This window comes from Colletotrichum graminicola (genome assembly GCF_000149035.1).
Source record: "Colletotrichum graminicola M1.001 genomic scaffold supercont1.60, whole genome shotgun sequence".
NCBI lineage: Eukaryota > Fungi > Ascomycota > Sordariomycetes > Glomerellales > Glomerellaceae > Colletotrichum > Colletotrichum graminicola.
In genome coordinates this window covers 227268-244266 of record NW_007361064.1, presented here as the reverse complement: position 1 = coordinate 244266, position 16999 = coordinate 227268, and the positions used below count along the sequence as shown (strand labels likewise).

The window sequence follows — 16999 nt, the reverse complement described above, 5'->3', positions numbered from 1 at the left end:
TGGCGAATCTACTTTGTCCCGCAGATATTTCATGTTCGGAGAATATGACGATGTGCTCCGTTTGAAGAAGGGAAAATGTGAAAATGGGAGAGATTCTCGTGATCTATATATAAGTATATTATTCCCCCGGCATCAAAGTTATCCTAGACCTGATTCATATCCTGATAGCTTTCCTGTACCAGTAAGGCTGCTGATGCTATTACCAGAAAACGCAAAAGATAACCAAACACAAGGCGTCTCTATGCTTTTATTATTCTCCAGACCTACTCTATCGTATTGCTACTGTCCCATCAACAGAAGGGATCAAATGAGGTACCCAAGGAACCCATACGATCCGGGGAAGATCCAACTGTGAGTGCAGGTCTACGGGAGACTAAGCCCTAGTCAACCGTATCGCAGTCAAGGAGGTCTATCCTCTTCCATTTCTCATCAGTCTCAGTCACGGAAGTCTTTGCTCAGTATCGGAGCCTTACCGCGCTTGGCTACAAGGCCACATGTGGCATTCGTTTGACCATAGGGCAAACTCATATCCATCTGCCCTTCAACTAAAGTACAGCTAAAAGGCGGCCACTCTTGAGGCCGAACAGGTACACAATGATAGTCCAATACAGTGGGGAAACACAGTATAAGTATCATGATCGGCCATTTCACGTCATCAAGATATAGTCGATTTAGCATATTAGCATATTACGACCCTACCGCGACTCTGGCTTGGCTCGATGGAACGGGATGGTGTCATCGTAAAGCGGTCATGCGCTCACCTTTAAGTCACCAACTTGTTGGTACTCACGGAACCACTTACCCAAGGAAATCCAGCGAAATACGCAGTCGCTCAACTCGGGTCCTCCCTGGCAATCATTGCGTCACCTCTCATTAGTTCATGATGGCCGACAAAGAAGCCGGAATGGAGCGAAAATAATGAGAAAATATGAGAAACCATCGAGATTGGTGGATAAGCCAATTATGATCCACCTACTACTACCTTGGGTCTGAAACCGACGAAGGCAGGAGGGGCAATGTGGTTTTGTACATGATGCATGCTGTGAGCGACCGCTATCAACATGTCGTTGACAAGTCCAGTTGCTGTGCCGTGTCTTAGTATACAGCTCACTACACTTATGACCCTTGTGTTGCGGCGCAAAGCCGGACGTCAGACGAGAGATTGCAGTACCTATGCTGAAATGGGTACAAGAAAAAGACGCTCAGAACGCTGTGTATCCGGGCAAGGGCGGCAGATTGGCCGTCCACCACTGTGGTCGTCGTTAATAAGCAAGCCGCGCTGTTAAGCTTTCCCGTGACACGACGAAGCACATGGCCCAAGTGGAACGGAACAAAACGGTTCGCGGTTGTTGTGCGACTAGCGGGAGAGCTAGCCTGGCAAGTCCGGGAAGCACCTGGCCAAGCACCAAGGCTGCGTGCAAGCTACGACCGGGGCCCAGACTTTTGCGGGGAAACGAAGGGATTCGGCGTCTTGGAGGATGGTGATGGGTCATGGTCCTGGCAGCGAGTCAGGGAGGGAGGAGTGGGTGTGGATAGCCTGGGGAAATATTGAACAGAAGAGTTGGTCAGACTGGGATCTGTGGAGGTTGAAGGCAGGATTCTGGTTGGACTGGGAGAGGGTGGTAGGTATTATTCTGCAGCAGACAGAGCAAAAGGATGACGCACAATACCTGCTGCGGTATAGGTAATAATTGCATTACTAACACAACAGGCTACAGTGTACTGCCCAAGGTGGTATCCGAGAAGGATAAAGAGTTAGTAGCGAGTCGTGAAGTTGCATCAAAGGAAACAAGTGCTTCCCAGGTAGAGCCGGTTCGTCAATTGACTCGGGTGACCTGGGAGAAGGCGCTAGTCCACCAGAAAACGATGCTTGTTTGGCGGTTTCTGGTGCATGACAAGCCTGAAGGCCCCCACCGCCCACGTCCTTAACTACCTACAGCGGCTGAGAAACCAGGCGAGTTCGCCAATCTCTTGTTGCCGAGATCCTGCGTGCCGTCTGGAGCTCATCCTGGCCCAAGTGACGAAGCGTCATTGGTGCGGCGTGCATGTCGCTGACGGCCACTTTATCTATCCGGTGTCCATCCGGTGCAGCACTAGTGACTAGTCAAGGTGGCCCGTCTGCACGCCAAGTCGTCGTTGCCAAAGTGGAATGGGCCCCCCAACCTACAGGGCTAAAATGAAGATGGCTTGGTGGCCTACAGAATAGTACACGTAGTAGTACAGCGCACACTCTGCACTGCGTGACCAGCGGGGACGAGAGCTGGGTGGCACGAGTGGCCATGGCTCGGGAGGGGGACGGAGGGAGACGGTTGATACGAGTCCAGGTGCTAAGTCGAGATGCCAAGTCAAAAGGGGAAATGGACAATTCCATGTGCCCGTCTCGCCAACTACAGAGTATAAGGCAGAAAACTCGACAAAAAGACATGGCCATCGGGATCCTACACTCAGCATGGAAAAAGTGGCAGGCAGGGCCCTGCTGTTGCGGTCCGCACGAGGAGCCAAGTCCCGAAATCGCGCCGCCGAGGACAGACGGACAGACCTTGGGCGTAGGACCAGGGTTCTTTTTCGAGGCTCAAGAGGTTTTAGGGTGGCATAAACATGGGCAGATGGTGGTGCCCCCGGATGAGACCATGTCGGTCGATTGATGGTCCCAGGTGGCAAGAGCGCGTATGCGATGGCACGCGAGACGGGACGATTGTCCGTACTCTTGCTGCTTAGCGGTGGTCCAGACGGAACGCTGCATTTGAGTTTGGATGTGTTGACTTGGTTGAGTGCAACCGTAAGTGGTGGATCGGGGGCAATGTGCAAGAATGTCTCTGAGTGTGTGCAGACGTGTTTGTTTGTGCTGTGTGTGTTTGAAGAGGGGGGAGAGGGGGGAGAGGGGGGAGAAGGTACGTACCCGAGATGCTCGTTCTGCCACGAGAGCAGAAAGACAGGGGGGATGGGTCGAACAGGAAGGAGAAGAAATAGCTTGATGATCCTCACTCATCAATACGAGACTCTACTGCGTAGGCTAGGAGAGAGAGACACGCAAAAGAGATAAACGTGAGATTATGAGAAATGTCAAGAGGAGCATTTCTGTCATGCCGTAATGCATATGAATTAATCAACTGAGCCTCGCGTTGCTTCGTTATATTCTGACTCCATGCTCCTATGCGCCGTGAAATCCGCATCCAGTAGCGAAAGCAAAGTGTACTTTTCGTTTCATAACATGTGTATTCGCAGACCGCCTACCCACCTACCTACCCAGGCATGTACACTACCGGTAGGTAACGGGTGGAGGTAGCTGACTGATTAGGTACGGAATACGGATACGCTATCCGTACTTTCCTTTCCCAAGTCGCTCTCCTTCCTCAGCGTCGTTCTTTCCCCCCCCTCTGGTGACCGGTTTGATTACCCCGCAAATCATTCGATTGGGTGACGTCGACAAGCGGGGATTTGGCTGGCTCGAGGGCCGGCGGTCGACTGGCTGCATGCGCCAAGGTGGCGCTAGGAAGGACGCTAAGAGAGGGTACGTACCGGGCGTCAAGGTGGCTTCGCTGGAAACAACGCTTAAAGTATCTTGTCGGTGATTGGCCAGCAGGTCTGTGTGCTTCGTAGCCTCCGCGCCAACCATCTTGGGAGGGATGGAGAGGGCCCGGGGAAGGGTCTTGCCTCCTCGCGTGCCATTTCCTTCCCACATTCTCCCCCACAGCTTGCTTTCCCTATCGTTAGTGTAAGATGCGGGTGCAAGCGCAGATGCAGGTGCAGGTGCCGATACCAAGAACAGCAGGCACGTAAGTAAGAGAATGAAGGAGCAGGAAGGAACAGACAGACAAGACAGACAAGACAGACAGGCAGGCAGGTCCAAGGGTATTGGAAGAAGCAGCAGTCGCGAGCTGCGCCGCCTCTCCTTCCACGTCTCCAACAAACACACACACACACACACACACACACACACACACACCTCCATCCATCATCTATCCCTGCATTGACATCAAACCTTCTCCATCGTCTGGGCTGCTCTTCCTCTCCACAGGGACAATACTACGGATACAATACATCAGCAATCCACCAGTCCGACACACATCACAGCCATAGTGGACGTGCTCTGCCACTCCATCAACCAAGCCCGTCAATCACTTCGTCATCCAGTCGTTTTCCTGCCTAGCCCTAGGCCCAATATTCCTGCCTGAGCTAATCTTACCATCTGCGTGTGCATCTCCGTTCGACGGTGGTTGTCCCGCTTTTCCTGCAGACGCGTCACGCAAGCCAAACCACTGCCAGAGACATCGGCGGCGCTCGCTCTCAAACGCCGACCCGCCAACCGACCGACACCGCATTTGCCTCTTCTCCACACGCACCCGCCATCCCACCATCACTTGCCTGCCTATCCGAGCAACAACCTGGAGCGCCCGACTCCGAGCATCCCTCAAGTGTCCAAGCACACCATCTCAACCAAACCACCACCGCAGAACACTGCCCTGTCTGCTCGTCCGCCCCCCCCTAGCCCTGCCAATCTCCGCTCTCGACCCCCTAAGCAAGCTCGACGTCACTTAACTTAGAGCTCCAACCCGCGCCTATCTTGCCTAGGTACACGTACTTTGATTTGCAAGACCGCCGTTCAAAGGCACGCTTCGTCCGTCGATCCCCTGGCACAAACGAACACAAAGACCATCAAGTTCCTTCTTCTGACTCCCACCAAGCCAGCAAACCCCTTGATCGACGCTTTTCTACGGCGTACTACAGAGGTACGCTCGTCCCATCCCGAGCACTCCTTGTGAGCAGCCCTTCGTAACACGCCCTTGGTGCCACCCTAAATCGGTCCATCGGCCACTTTTGATATATAATCGCCGTGTTCCACACACCTGCGCCCGTCGAACGATACCCCGTTCGATCCCTCTTTCGATTCTTTCTCGACCTCACCCCACACCAGACACCTTCCGAAACACAACTCGTGCTACATGCACTTGGTACCCTCAACAACAACGACGCCCTGACAACAGCCGCATCTCAACTGACTACATATACTGCACCAAACTCGCTCCTTTTTTACCCTGCCCAACATGTCGACCGATAACTCAAACCCCAACACACAGAACAACCAGAACGAAATGCATCGCCAGAGACGTGGTTCCGTTACCCAACAGGCTATTGCTGGCCTTTTTAGGAGCAACTCTACTTCCAACGGAGCTGCCTTCCCCGGCACCGCCGACGCACAGAGACGGAGACTTTCCGTATCCACCGGCCTCGGTCTCGCTGGCACTACTCCTACCCCCGGCGGCCCCTTCAACTCCCTGAGGCGAGGAAGTCTGTCGACCAACTCCAACGACTCCATCGATGAGAATGCCATCGACGAGGAGGAGATGCCCTCCAACGCCCGCACCGCGCCCACCACCCCCTTTACTCGCAGAGTGAGCTTTGGAGCTCAGGCAATGCGCACCATGCGCACTGGCGGCGGAAGTCCTGGGTCAAACGGTAATAATCCACCTGTTTCTGCCACTCCCTTACCCAGTACGCCTGCCTCCTGCGACAGACGCAGCAGCACAGCTGTGAATGCTACGCCATCCATTTATTCCATCGCCGCTGCTCCGTCGTCGGTCCGGTGTCGCTCTAGTAGCATAGCACAGGCAAGCACCGCACACAAGCAAATGTCCATTTCTGACATGTTTTCGTGCCCAGACCAAGGTTTCAATTGGTCCGAGCAGTTTAGATCCCGCGCCGAAAGCTCTGTTCAGGGCACGCGACCTTCCTTCTCGTTCGGTTCTGGTCTTTCATCCTCGCCTACACGCGGCACGGGCAACGCCGGCGCCCACGACCGCCAGAAGTCTGTCTCCGAGATGCCCGCTCCCCCCGCCCAAGCTGCCGCCATGAAGCCCAAGGCCCCAGAGCGCCCGAAGCCTGATGCTTTCCAGGAGCGCATCCTGAAAGGCGACTTCTACATGGACTGAGAAGTCGACACGTTAGCAAGGCTACTACGATTGAAGTCGACCGTTTATGCCGTTGTAATCGGCATCGTACTAGACGGCGGCACACTACTCGAGCATGAATTTCAACAGAAAACGAGAGTAAGGATCATCAAGCGTTTCAAGAGTATCAAGCGTTCCTCATCTTAGTCTGTTCATCGTTTTTTTTTTTCCGCCGGTGGGATACCTCTTATGCCGACTCGACCCCACGTGGCGTTCGGTTGGTTTGATAAGGCGGTTGCGGCTTTGGTTTGGGTGGAGAAAAACACCACACCACATGCACACGAGAGACCTCTGTCTCACATTTATCACGGAAGCGGAATGGTATTGCAATTTCACAAGGAGTTCACACGAATGGCATGGGGGATTGGGGGAAGTCAATCGCAAATTGCAAGGCTTTGGGTTCAAAAATGAACCCGGTCCGGAAAAGACGGTCTCATTCATCGTTTGCGGCCCACCACTGCGAATTCTGATGGTGTCGGCACACTTGACATGATCATGGCTGGCGTACGGCAGGGAAGTGTTACTCTATCGTTGCATCGCTAGCCGTCAATCAGCAGCGAAAGCATGGGTTGGAGGATGGCGGTCATGGCGTCGACAATTGGACAGGCTGTGAAGTGGGCACATGGTCCAGGGCAAGATGGAGTGAGAAAGGGTATGTGTTTTTAGGGTTGCAGGCATATCCGAACGAGAGGTGGACGAACAGCTGGCGACGAATGTTGAGCTTATGAGCTTAGCTACCAAAAGAAATGCGCTCGGGCCCGAATTGAAAAGTTTCGTGGCCTCGAACAACAGCCTTTGTTTATTGACAAATTGCCATTGAACGCGAATGAATGGCAGCGATATGCTGATAAACGAGGCATGTGAAGCAATGACAGGTACGCCGACTCGCCGAGTTAGATAGTCTCGGCACCTCGGGCGCGCCCCGCAAGCCTCTTTCAGCGTGGGATTGAAATGGGTCTCCATTCCGGGAGCTCGGTATTCCGCTCCCATTCGTCGCTGCAGGGATCGAGGTCTCTCGCTAGCTCCTTGGATGGGGGAGGGGAGGCGGCAGCAGCAGCAGCAGCAGCTACCTATCATTCCTGAGTCCCGACGGGTCCTGTCTTCAACCCCCCTCGCGCACATGAAGGATTTCCGAGTCTGGGTGAGGTATTGTGACTGTCCCATCCCGAGGGGCGAAGGGGAAGAGGGGGAATGGGGGAATGCAAGTGGCATTGGCAAGACGGATGTTATCAACTGGTCTCCTTTTCCTTTTCCTTTTCCTTTCCTGTTCCCTTTCCCTTTCTCCCCCTCCTCCCCCTTTTTCTCCATTGCCCCCCTTCACCTCCCCCCGATCCAGCTTTCCCACCCCAGGTTCAATGAGCCGATAACCTAACAAGCACAGGGTTTCTTCCGAGGTGTCTTGCTGCGTTATAAGAATAAAAGTAAAATTGCGTTTTGCGGGACAAGCTTTCCAGCATGGTACATGCTCTGTGCACCAGTACACTACAGTGAGAGGAGAGGGGGTGGGGGAAGCCAGGGGAAAAGATATAGAAAGAAGAAGAGAGAGGAGGAGGGGTGGTGGTTTAAGATGTGAGGTATGTAGAGAGAGAGAGAGAGAGAGAGAGAGAGAGAGTTGCGCTTTCACCCCTCACCATCTCTCTTTCTCTCGCTGTCCAGACCAGCCATCGTAGTTTTGACTCCTCTCCCCCCCCCCCCCCCCCCCCCCCCCCTCCGTGACCCCCTTGTGACCCCCTCGTGACCCCCTCGTGACCCCAATCGTTTCCAAACAGACCCTTGGTAGATGTCAGAAAAGTAATCTTTCTTGGGGATGTTGTTCGCTTATTCCTCTTGTCTTCAACTTCCCCTGTATGTGTCGCCTCCCCGCGTGCGCGTTCCCCCTCTCCCTTTCTTTTCGGTTTCGCAGACCGACCGGCCCCATCCTTTGCCCCCCCCCCCCCCCCCCCCCAGGGTAGGTGGATCAAGTTACGGATCGAGGCATGTGATGATGGGAGAATCGGAAGGGAGGTATCGGGGTTATCGATCGTAAATGCCTTTCTTTTTTGTTTTTTTCTTTCTCTTTTCGATACCTATCCCGGTGCTTTTGGCGAGTAAATAGAGGTGAGAGAGGTGTCTCGGGGTAGAGATGGCTTGAAAAGCCCGCCGTGACATCCAGCGATTCCAAGGCTTTTCGGCTAAAACGATGGTGGGAGCCGAAGACCGAGACGATCTCTAGGCGCGCGTCCGTTTTTCATCTGTTTTCGCGATGAATGGGAAGCTCTCACATGGGAAACATGGGCGGCCCGGACGCCCCGGGCATCCCGTCAAACATGTCCCCAAGCCCGCCCATGCCGCTGAGCCAGGGATCCTGTGCCACAACGTAGCGCATCCCGTCGCTCAGGCTCCCCGGGCTTGCACCGAAGCCCGAGGTGAACTCTTCGAGAGTCAATCCCCCAGTGAGATCCATGTCGAGGCCGAGGTCCTGGAGGTCGGCCTGCCATGCCGGGTTTAACCAAGGCGTCGCGGTATTGGAGATGCCTGGGTTTGTGCCGGAGGAGGGTTGATCCGTGGTGCCGCCAGACGCCGTGTCCGTCACGGCGCTAGGGTCGTACATGAAGGATTGTCTCGTTGACGACGCCGACGGGTTCCACAGGAGGTTGTTCGTCACACGGCCCGAGCGGTCGTTTGTCGCGATCTCGGAGAGGAGGTGCAGCGGCGTATTGGCTGCGGGATATTCTTGCATTATAGGGGGGGCCGGTTGGTAAGTTTGCTGCTGCTGCTTCTGCTCTTCCATAGGGCCCGATTCTGTAGGCCGGGAAGCATGTGTAGAAGTCGGAGCCTTTTCGGGATGAGATGCCGTCGTCACAGGCGCAGTTGCACTCCTGAGCGATGACTGAGCCCCCTCTGCCGGCGCACTCGCAGACGGCCCTTTACTCTGCTTCAGGAACCAGCTCTTCAACATCACCAGCACGACCAGAAACTTGGCGGCGGGTCGGCTCCGATCGTCCGACGCCGCGGCGCGGAACTTTTCGAGAAGGGCGTCGAGATAGTACTCCACCTTCATGTTGTCTTTGTCAATCACCTTACCCAGCTCGGACCCGGGTGCCGTAGCGGAGAAGTATATTTTGATAAGCACGACAACGGAGTATGCCACGCGAACGAAGTTGAAGATAGGCAGGCAGCGGGCGTGAGGGACTTCTATGGCCAGGAAAGCCTCAAAGACGCCGTCGATGGCGGACAAGCACGCTGAAAGAGCATTGATGTGGGATGTTGTGAGTGTAGGGCTAGCCAGTATGCCGTTCCTAAGGGTCACTGAGTCGAAGGGCGGGCGCATTTCGTCCATTTGGGTATGCAGGGCAATCTCGTGCATGTAGAGAGAGATAATGTGGAAGGCCATGGTGAGGGTTGCTTTTACACGTCAGCCAGCGTCTTTAACATCATCATCATCATCAGCAGCAGCAGCAGCAGCAGCAGCAGCAGCAGGGCAACTTACCCTGCATTTCCTCCTTGGGCACAGACGAACGATACTTTTCCAGATCTCTCTCCAGCACCCTCAGAGAATACTGTGTCCGTGAATCCGTGATGCTGGGTACGATTCCCGGGTCGTCCATGGAAAATTGAATGCCCACCTCCTCCGCAAGCCGGTGCGTCCATACGAGATGGCAAAAGTACTTGTCCGTGGGCGCCGCGTCTGCTGATGTCTGCAGCATTTCCATCGACTCGGCCATGAAGGGCGTCCACCGCACCAGATTCGGCCGATGCAGAGCCATTGAGGTGTTCACTGCCAAGAAATACGCTGCCAGCCACGCGCGCCGGCACTCGATGGACGTCGGGTCTGGCGGCGGCGCCCGCTTAGATGGGTGGTTCCGCGACTGATACGGTATCAGTAGCCTCCTTCCGCCTGTCCGCCGCCCCAACCCGAGGTCGAGCGCCATGACAGCGCCCATGTGTACGAGCTGGTAGAACTTGAGCTCTTCAAAGTGCTCTGGCGGCCAGTACCAGATCACGGCGACCTGCAAAGCCTGCACAATCTCCAGGCTCTTCTCGCCCGTTATAATAATCTTTTCCGCAAAGATCTGCATCAGCTCCTTGACCAGCCTGCGCTGCACATTGGGCGACTCGGAGGACGCCGCCGACATGATGGCCAGAAACAGCAACGGTCTCGCTTTCCGCGTCTCGTCGGCTGAAGTCCCTGCTGGAAACACCACCGCCGGCATGTGTGGCACCATGTGCGCGTTGTATCGCTCGAACAGCTCCGCCGCCTTTTCAGCACTAAGGATCCCGCGCTCCACGACGTCGGCGTAGTCGCTGCCCATATTGATTGGCGGTGCTCGCCTTCCCCCGTCGCCGCTCTCGGCCATATCGCCCAGTATGTCTCCGCGGTCTGAGAGTTTTCTCTTCTGTCCAGCAGAGGGTGGAATCAGGGTATCGAACCGCCCTCTGTCCCCACCGGTTAGCTCTTGCGAGTCGGGCCTGGGCGCTTCTACGGCAGTCGTCTGCCAGTCCCTTGCCAGCCCGTGGTTTCCCCAGCCAGTCTGCTTATAAGGATTTTCATCCCTCGTCACGGACAGGCCCGTGGGCGCAATGCCGCCACCACCAATTGATGGCGCTACGGGGCTTCCACGGGCCTGCAGGCTCGCCGTCAACGCATCGATTTTCTTCTCCAGCTCCGCGACCCTACTGTCTGTCTTCTTCTGCCTCTTTCTGGTCGGCATCGTCACCACGCAGTTCCTCCCAGCCTTTTTGCACCGCTTACACGGGCCTTCGGGGTCGTTCGGGTCCGGCTCGCATCGTACTTTAAGCCCACGGCACGCCTCGCAGGCGCGCGGTCTCTTAGGATCGTCAGGAGTCCCGCCGTGTAGATCATCGTGCTGTGGTGTCTCGTCATTCGTCCCACCGCCATGGCCGGAGTGAGGCGTCTCGGGCGACTGGGTCTGGGGTTGGTGCTGCTGGCGAAGACCATGATGACCCTGCTCCTGTTCTTGGCCTCTGCGTCTGTTGTCGTCGAGCGCCGCAGTTGACTGAAGACCTCCATCTAGGTCGTCACTTTCGAGACTCGTGGGGTCTGCGCTTCGTAGTGCTGGGTCGAGGACTGTGGCGCCGTGGGCCATTATGAGCTTGGCGAGGTGTGGTGCTGTGGATTTATTATCGGATGATCGGTGACGGCGACACAAAATACCGACTTTGGATCGGGGTGCGAAGGCACCGACATGATAGACGCCGACATTTCCGACGCACTACCAAATATTAGTCAGCCTCTGGCCATTGCGCAACCCACCAAGCAAAGGCTGGAGGGGAGCAGAGCTGACTACAGCTTGACTGGTACTATCAAGTCCTCTCTCGAAGCGTTTAATGTTATTCGAGGACCGCGGATCGATTGGGAGTTTTAAATCGTTATTCTCGAATGAAACTAACTACTATCCAAAGATACTGTCTTGCACCCACGCTAAATGCGAACCTGAAAATCACAAGATCAAGCTGTGAGACACAGTTGATTGCCTTCAACGCCATGCTGGAAGCCGTGAATCAGACCTCATGTGAGCCGCGAAGGGCTTTACTACGAGGTGGGTGCACCTCGGAAAACAAACCAGCCATGTCCGTATGATACACCATTTTTTCCCGTAATGGCCGCCCCATCCCTCGTTACTCCAGGGCAGCATCATGTTTTACGGTGGCAACCTGTTACCTGCTCATCTAGGCCTTCTCTCATAAACATAAACGATACGGGAAATTGTGACGATTGCAGGAATAGCGATCGGTATTAAATGGTATGTGGAGGGCTCGGCGCCGATCCGTAATGGCTTGATATGTTCGGGTATATTGGCGCCATCGTGTCATCCATGCCCGCTGGGCCTGGGTCGTGAGACAAAACTTGAAATAAAAGTGCAAGGCATGGTATCAACGCTGCGTGTAAAAGAGTGGGTATGTTGAGGAATATCTGTGCTGAGACGACGAGATCAAGTTGGAGGTGTGATGCCCCCGGCTTAGAATTGCGTCTCTTCTCGCAGTCGGCTCTTGGAGCTCTGAGGGTTCAGGCCAACCACGTTGCCCATGAAGATCGCACTTTCACGTCTCTTTGGCTGGTCGTATGCGGCAGGACCGCCGTCATAGCCACGAGACGACCCATGGTACCCATTGCTTTGGTACGATTGCGACATATACTGCGGCTCGTACGCCATGGGACGGCTGGTCGGGTAGTTTGGCGGGGGCGTGGGTGACGATCGAGCACTCTGCAGGTCCTGCAACAAAGGTGGAGGCGTGGCACTCGTCCTCTGCTGGCCTGGCCTTGAATCCAACAATCTTTGGCGGTGGGGGGAATGGCTGGACCCGGCCGAAGTAGAAGGACGCCCATGCTGCGACGTATCATACAAAGGTCGATTGGGGAGCCCGTTGTTCATGGACGGCAGGGAACCGGACCTCTCACGGCCTGAATCTGCCTCTGCGAATGAGGACGGTAGCTCATACTCCTCGGGCTCTAGACCGAAAATACCAAAGTAATTCTGCAAAAGCATGGCGAAGACGGGCGCTGGTATATTCAGCGTTGGCGAGAATACGATCCCCACATTGCGGACTGTCATCTTGTTCATGTCTGCGTTGTTGATGATTTTGATCAAGAAGGCGATCAGATACTTCAGTAGGGTAGCGTTCGCTTGCGGTAGTCTCTGCACCAACTCGGACAGGGCGACAACTTTTTCCTTCTGACCCGACATCTCCGTCACTGCCATGAACTCTAAGTGAAGATCACGAGTGAGGATGGTCGTTGGGAGTTCGCGGAGATAGAGTTTCAGTAACGAGGCAACGGCGTGGATATCGTAGTAAGTCTCGTCAGTGACCAAGTTGACGTCTCCCTCAGTGTTGAATCGCTCACGAAGCTGCTTGATGACAATATTCGAGCCGCTGAGGCGGAATATGCCCTCCTCAAGAATCGCATTCTTGGCATCCAGGTACTGGATGCAGCGGTATACAACTGCCGGCAGCGGGACGTTGACATCGACAGGAGGGTTGAAGCGAACCGCCTCGGCCAACGGCGCGCCAAAGGCCTGACGAATGGGTCCCTGGTAGCCACCTTGAGGGGGCGTCGAGGACCCTAACTCGCTTCCGCCGAATAACGAGTCTTGGCCGTCGGACGAGGATCTTGCCTTGGCACCAAAGCCGAAGAAGCTGCGTTTTTTGATCTTCTTCTCCTCGCTGGCTGGGACGGCGAGTCCTCCACCAGCCTTGTTGCCCCACTGAGCGGTGTCTGCAATGACTTGAGGGTCTCGCGGGGCGGAGATCATAGGCGGCTGGTTAGACATCGCCATCGTCTCGGAGGGATGGTGGCTCTCTGGCATGTGGCCGGCCTGTCTGGGCCGTCCAGGCCCGCCGTGGTGGGGGAGATCCCCTTGGGATGTAGCGTCATACCTAACCCCTATGAGGTCGGAGTCAGAAGGCTGGTGCTGTGAGGCCGTCTTCTTGTATCGCTGCTGCTTCTTCTTCTCGGCGCGCTCTGCCGTGCCCGTACCTGGACGATCCTGTGCATGCTGCTTCGCAGCGTGGCTCTCATCCTCTTCAGGGTCCTTGTAATCGATCCATCTGAGCAAGGCATCGACCCATTGGTCCCTTTCCTTGTCGTTCTCGGCGCAGAGCACGTGCTTCACATGGCTGCTCGAGTCCTTTTTCTTGGGCTCTAGAATCAGGAATGCGTGGCGGTACTGGTTGTCCGTGTCGTCCGAGTTGGCTGACGGTTGAGGCGACTGGTTCTCGTTGCTTTGGGATTGCTTGCCGATTTGTGCACTGGGCAGTTTGATTGTGCCGAGGTGGGCGCCTCCCGGGGTTTCGTAATACTTCAGGTGAGGGCCATCAAGAACGAAAAAGCGGGCCTTCCAGCCGCCAAAGTTCTTCCCTCTCTTGGTGAGATAGCCGGTTCTGAAGGGACGGCCGCCCGGTCCCGAATTGGCCTTGGCTTCGACCATGCTCTCCATGGAACCAGCGTCATCGGGGTTGGGAGGGAGGGTATGAGTTGACAGGTACCTGCAAAGCTCGAGAGCGCTCGCGGTATCTAGCGGCGTGTCCAAAAGCTCTTCCAAGTAATGGTCCAGAGCGATCCGCCGAGCGTCAAGCTTGGCGGGCGCGTGACCGTTAAACAGCGACCTCTCAGGTGTCTTTGCAGTAAACGCTAAGCATTGTTTCAATCTCTGGTCCAGTTTGGCGAGGGACGCCGAGTCCTTCTCTACGCGCCAAAGCTCACCAGGCTCGGATCGCGAGAATACGGCAAGAGTAAAGACGGGATCTTCTTCCAGCTGTGTCAAAGACATCAAACTTGCTCGTGACGGCTTCATGCGTGAGGAAGCAACCTTGACTATGATTGTAGGCAGAACGTTGGGCGGAAGGAGTAGGTCAGGGTATTCTTCGGTGACGAATCCCTTGAAGATGCGGCCGCGTTCGGTCGGGCTTCCACGGCTCTTATCGCTGGCCGAGTCCCATCCCTGCTTGACAAGAACCAGGGGTTGGGGAACCTTGGGCTCCGTGGCCTCCGCTGAGGTTTGTAGAGAGTGGCCCGGAGGAAGAGGAATCGGCTGACGTGGTGGCCGGGGCGACAAGGACGCCGCAGGGAACGATGAGATACTGGCTGCCGGGCTGTCTGTCGACATAAGCCCTGGTGGACGGGGGCTGGAGGGCAAGCCAGGGCTAAGGAGCGGGGCCTCGAGGTTGCTGACGCTCAAAGCCTCGCCCAGTGACGCGGGAACATTTTTACCCTGCATCTGCTTCACGGGGCTTGGAGGCAATTCAGTAGGGGCATCCAGGTTCGCATGTGTCGACGTGCCGGTTTGGCTCTTCTTCGACAAGCTCCTCCTTTCGGCCTCCTTCAAAGCCAAGATTTCTCTGTCATGGTCATCCTCCTCGCGCGTCCTACGTCGGCCGCGTCGCTCGGTCAAGACTTCGTTCACTTCCAAAAGGTCATCGAAGTCGGATTCGCTGTCTTCGTCGTCGCGGCCGGGCTGAGTCTGATCCTGGAGCTGTAAAGGTGCTGGTGGGGGTTTGCGCGGCGGGGGCACCGGGAACTGTGAGAGGCCTTCATCCGATTTAGTTACAGCCTCAGAGGCCAGCGGTGGCTTTGGCGGAGGCATGCTTGGAGGTTGGCTTGGCGGGCTTCGGGATGGTGGGAGACCCAGGTTAATCGGAATATCCGCCAGGTCTTCGGCTTCGAGCTCCCTCCGAGCCATGTCCGCGGCGCGTTCCTCTGCATCGTGGTTAAATCGATCGTAGGCATGCTCATGTGCTTTGGGCATCTCGTGCGATGGGTCCAACAATGCACCCACGGCTGACGGGGGCCCGTTCGGCTGGTCTGCCGGGGGTGTGATCGGGTAGGGCGCCATAGCCATGTCCACGGGCGAGTGCTTCTGGCTGTCAGAGTCCAAGGTAGGAGAATCCGGTGCCGTGACCGGTCGCTCCTTGGGGGCGCTGACATCGATTGCCGGGATGCCTTTGCCCATGGGCATTTTGAGAACTTTGCTGGCGGTTTTGGATTCGCCTGGCCCTGTGTGTTCCGATGTTGACATGACTTCCTTCAACTTCTTTCTGTACTTCTCCTTGTCTTTCAACGCTCGCTCCAGATCCTTATTGAGACCTAGGATCATGGCTCTCTGCTTGTCGACGAGGCGCCATAGTTGTGCGTTTTGTTGTGACTGGGACTGCTTTTCTTTCAAAAGGTACTGAATTACCGCCTCCGGACTGCCCGCAGTTTTGATAAGCGCTGCAATGTCTGTGGGGTCAGACTGGCTCCCAGTAGCGCCCTTTTGGGACTGCGACTTTGTCGAGATGGCTGAGATGGCAGAGTCCATGGAAGAGTTGCGCGGGGCCCCTTTGCTAGGCTTCGCCCGCACAGCAGCGGCCGAGCCCCCAGAGGTGGACATTGGAGATGGCAGCGGACCTGCAAGAGGCCTTGAGGTCAAGACGGGCTCGGAAGCGCTTCGATGATCATTCGTCGGTAACGGTGATATTCTCGGTCTGCTATGGCTATCTGTCAGCTGTGTTACATGTGGCGGCGCGGGGGGTAACGGCGGGGCTGTCGAATCGGAAAGAAGCAATCGGGCGGTACACATACCGCCTTGTGCTGCGTTCAGGTTCCGATGAACCAGACGAGTCGCTTTGGTAGTATGTCTGCGATTCACCCAGGGCGTCAACGGGTGAGCAAGAATCGTCGGTAGGCGTCGTGGTGATTTCGGGAAGGGTTCGCGAGCGATGGGAATACAATATCCCAACGGGCGGAAAGAAGGATGATGACCGGGGTGAAAATGGACTCGTCGGGGAACCGACGGCGATGGTCTCGTGGAGTGGACTGGGTATCGGGCGCCAAGGGGATCTAAAGGGCGGAGGAGGGTATCAGTCAATGTGCTGCCAGGCCGAGTCGTGAGCCTAATCCCACAACGAAGCAAAGGCGGACGACAGGTAGAGGAGTTGGCGCAGAACTGTAAGTCAAGAAAGGATCGCGGAGCGCCAAGACGATAGCACACAATCTCCTCGCAGACCGGGTACCAAGAGAGAGAAGAGCGTGTGGGTGAATACTCGCTCGCTCTCCCTCTAGATGGGAAATGATCGTGGGCGTGGGATAGCCGAGTGTGGCTCGCAAATGTCTCTCTTTCCCTTTCCCTTCTCTTCTCTTCTCTTTCTCTCTACCTGGCGGTGGGCGCGTTGGGGAAATCAAGGTGGTAGGATCAAGGAAGGAAGAGAAGAATAAAAAAAGGCGACAGCGGCAGTGGCAGCGAGAAAAAGCAAAGACGCACAGCGACACCAGAGCGAAGCAAGACAGGCAAACTGGGAAGGAAGAAGGGGCAGCGAAGCAGAGCAGAGCAAAGAGTGGGCCGTTTCTTCTTTGGTAAGCGATACCCGTGGAACGTACCTTGGGGATGGAGTAAGTAGAGGGCTGGTGGGACTGTGACTGGCAGCGGCAGTGGTGCTTATATTGGCGGTACTGATGGTAATGCTTGCAGGATCGGAAACCGGGATCAAGAGGCCTGTCGCGGGGCCATCTTTGGAAGAAGGAAAAGAGTGAGAGGAGATGTCTGCGACCTGAAGCCGGTGAAGAGGGTGTTTTT

General features: G+C 55.7%; 3 protein-coding genes across 3 annotated transcripts; 1 reads left to right on the top strand and 2 right to left on the bottom strand.

Annotated features, from left to right (window-relative positions):
- Window positions 1-5045: 5045 nt before the first annotated feature.
- Window positions 5046-5930, top strand: GLRG_10437 (uncharacterized protein; the record flags this gene model as incomplete). The annotated part of the gene is made up of 1 exon (XM_008101122.1): window positions 5046-5930. The coding sequence occupies one exon, from the start codon at window positions 5046-5048 to the stop codon at window positions 5928-5930; it is 885 nt and encodes a 294-aa protein (XP_008099313.1).
- A 2275-nt stretch (window positions 5931-8205) lies between these two features.
- Window positions 8206-11035, bottom strand: GLRG_10436 (uncharacterized protein; the record flags this gene model as incomplete). The annotated part of the gene is made up of 2 exons (XM_008101121.1): window positions 8206-9332; window positions 9418-11035. The coding sequence occupies 2 exons, from the start codon at window positions 11033-11035 to the stop codon at window positions 8206-8208; spliced, it is 2745 nt and encodes a 914-aa protein (XP_008099312.1).
- An 873-nt stretch (window positions 11036-11908) lies between these two features.
- Window positions 11909-15817, bottom strand: GLRG_10435 (RhoGAP domain-containing protein; the record flags this gene model as incomplete). The annotated part of the gene is made up of 1 exon (XM_008101120.1): window positions 11909-15817. The coding sequence occupies one exon, from the start codon at window positions 15815-15817 to the stop codon at window positions 11909-11911; it is 3909 nt and encodes a 1302-aa protein (XP_008099311.1).
- Window positions 15818-16999: the final 1182 nt, after the last annotated feature.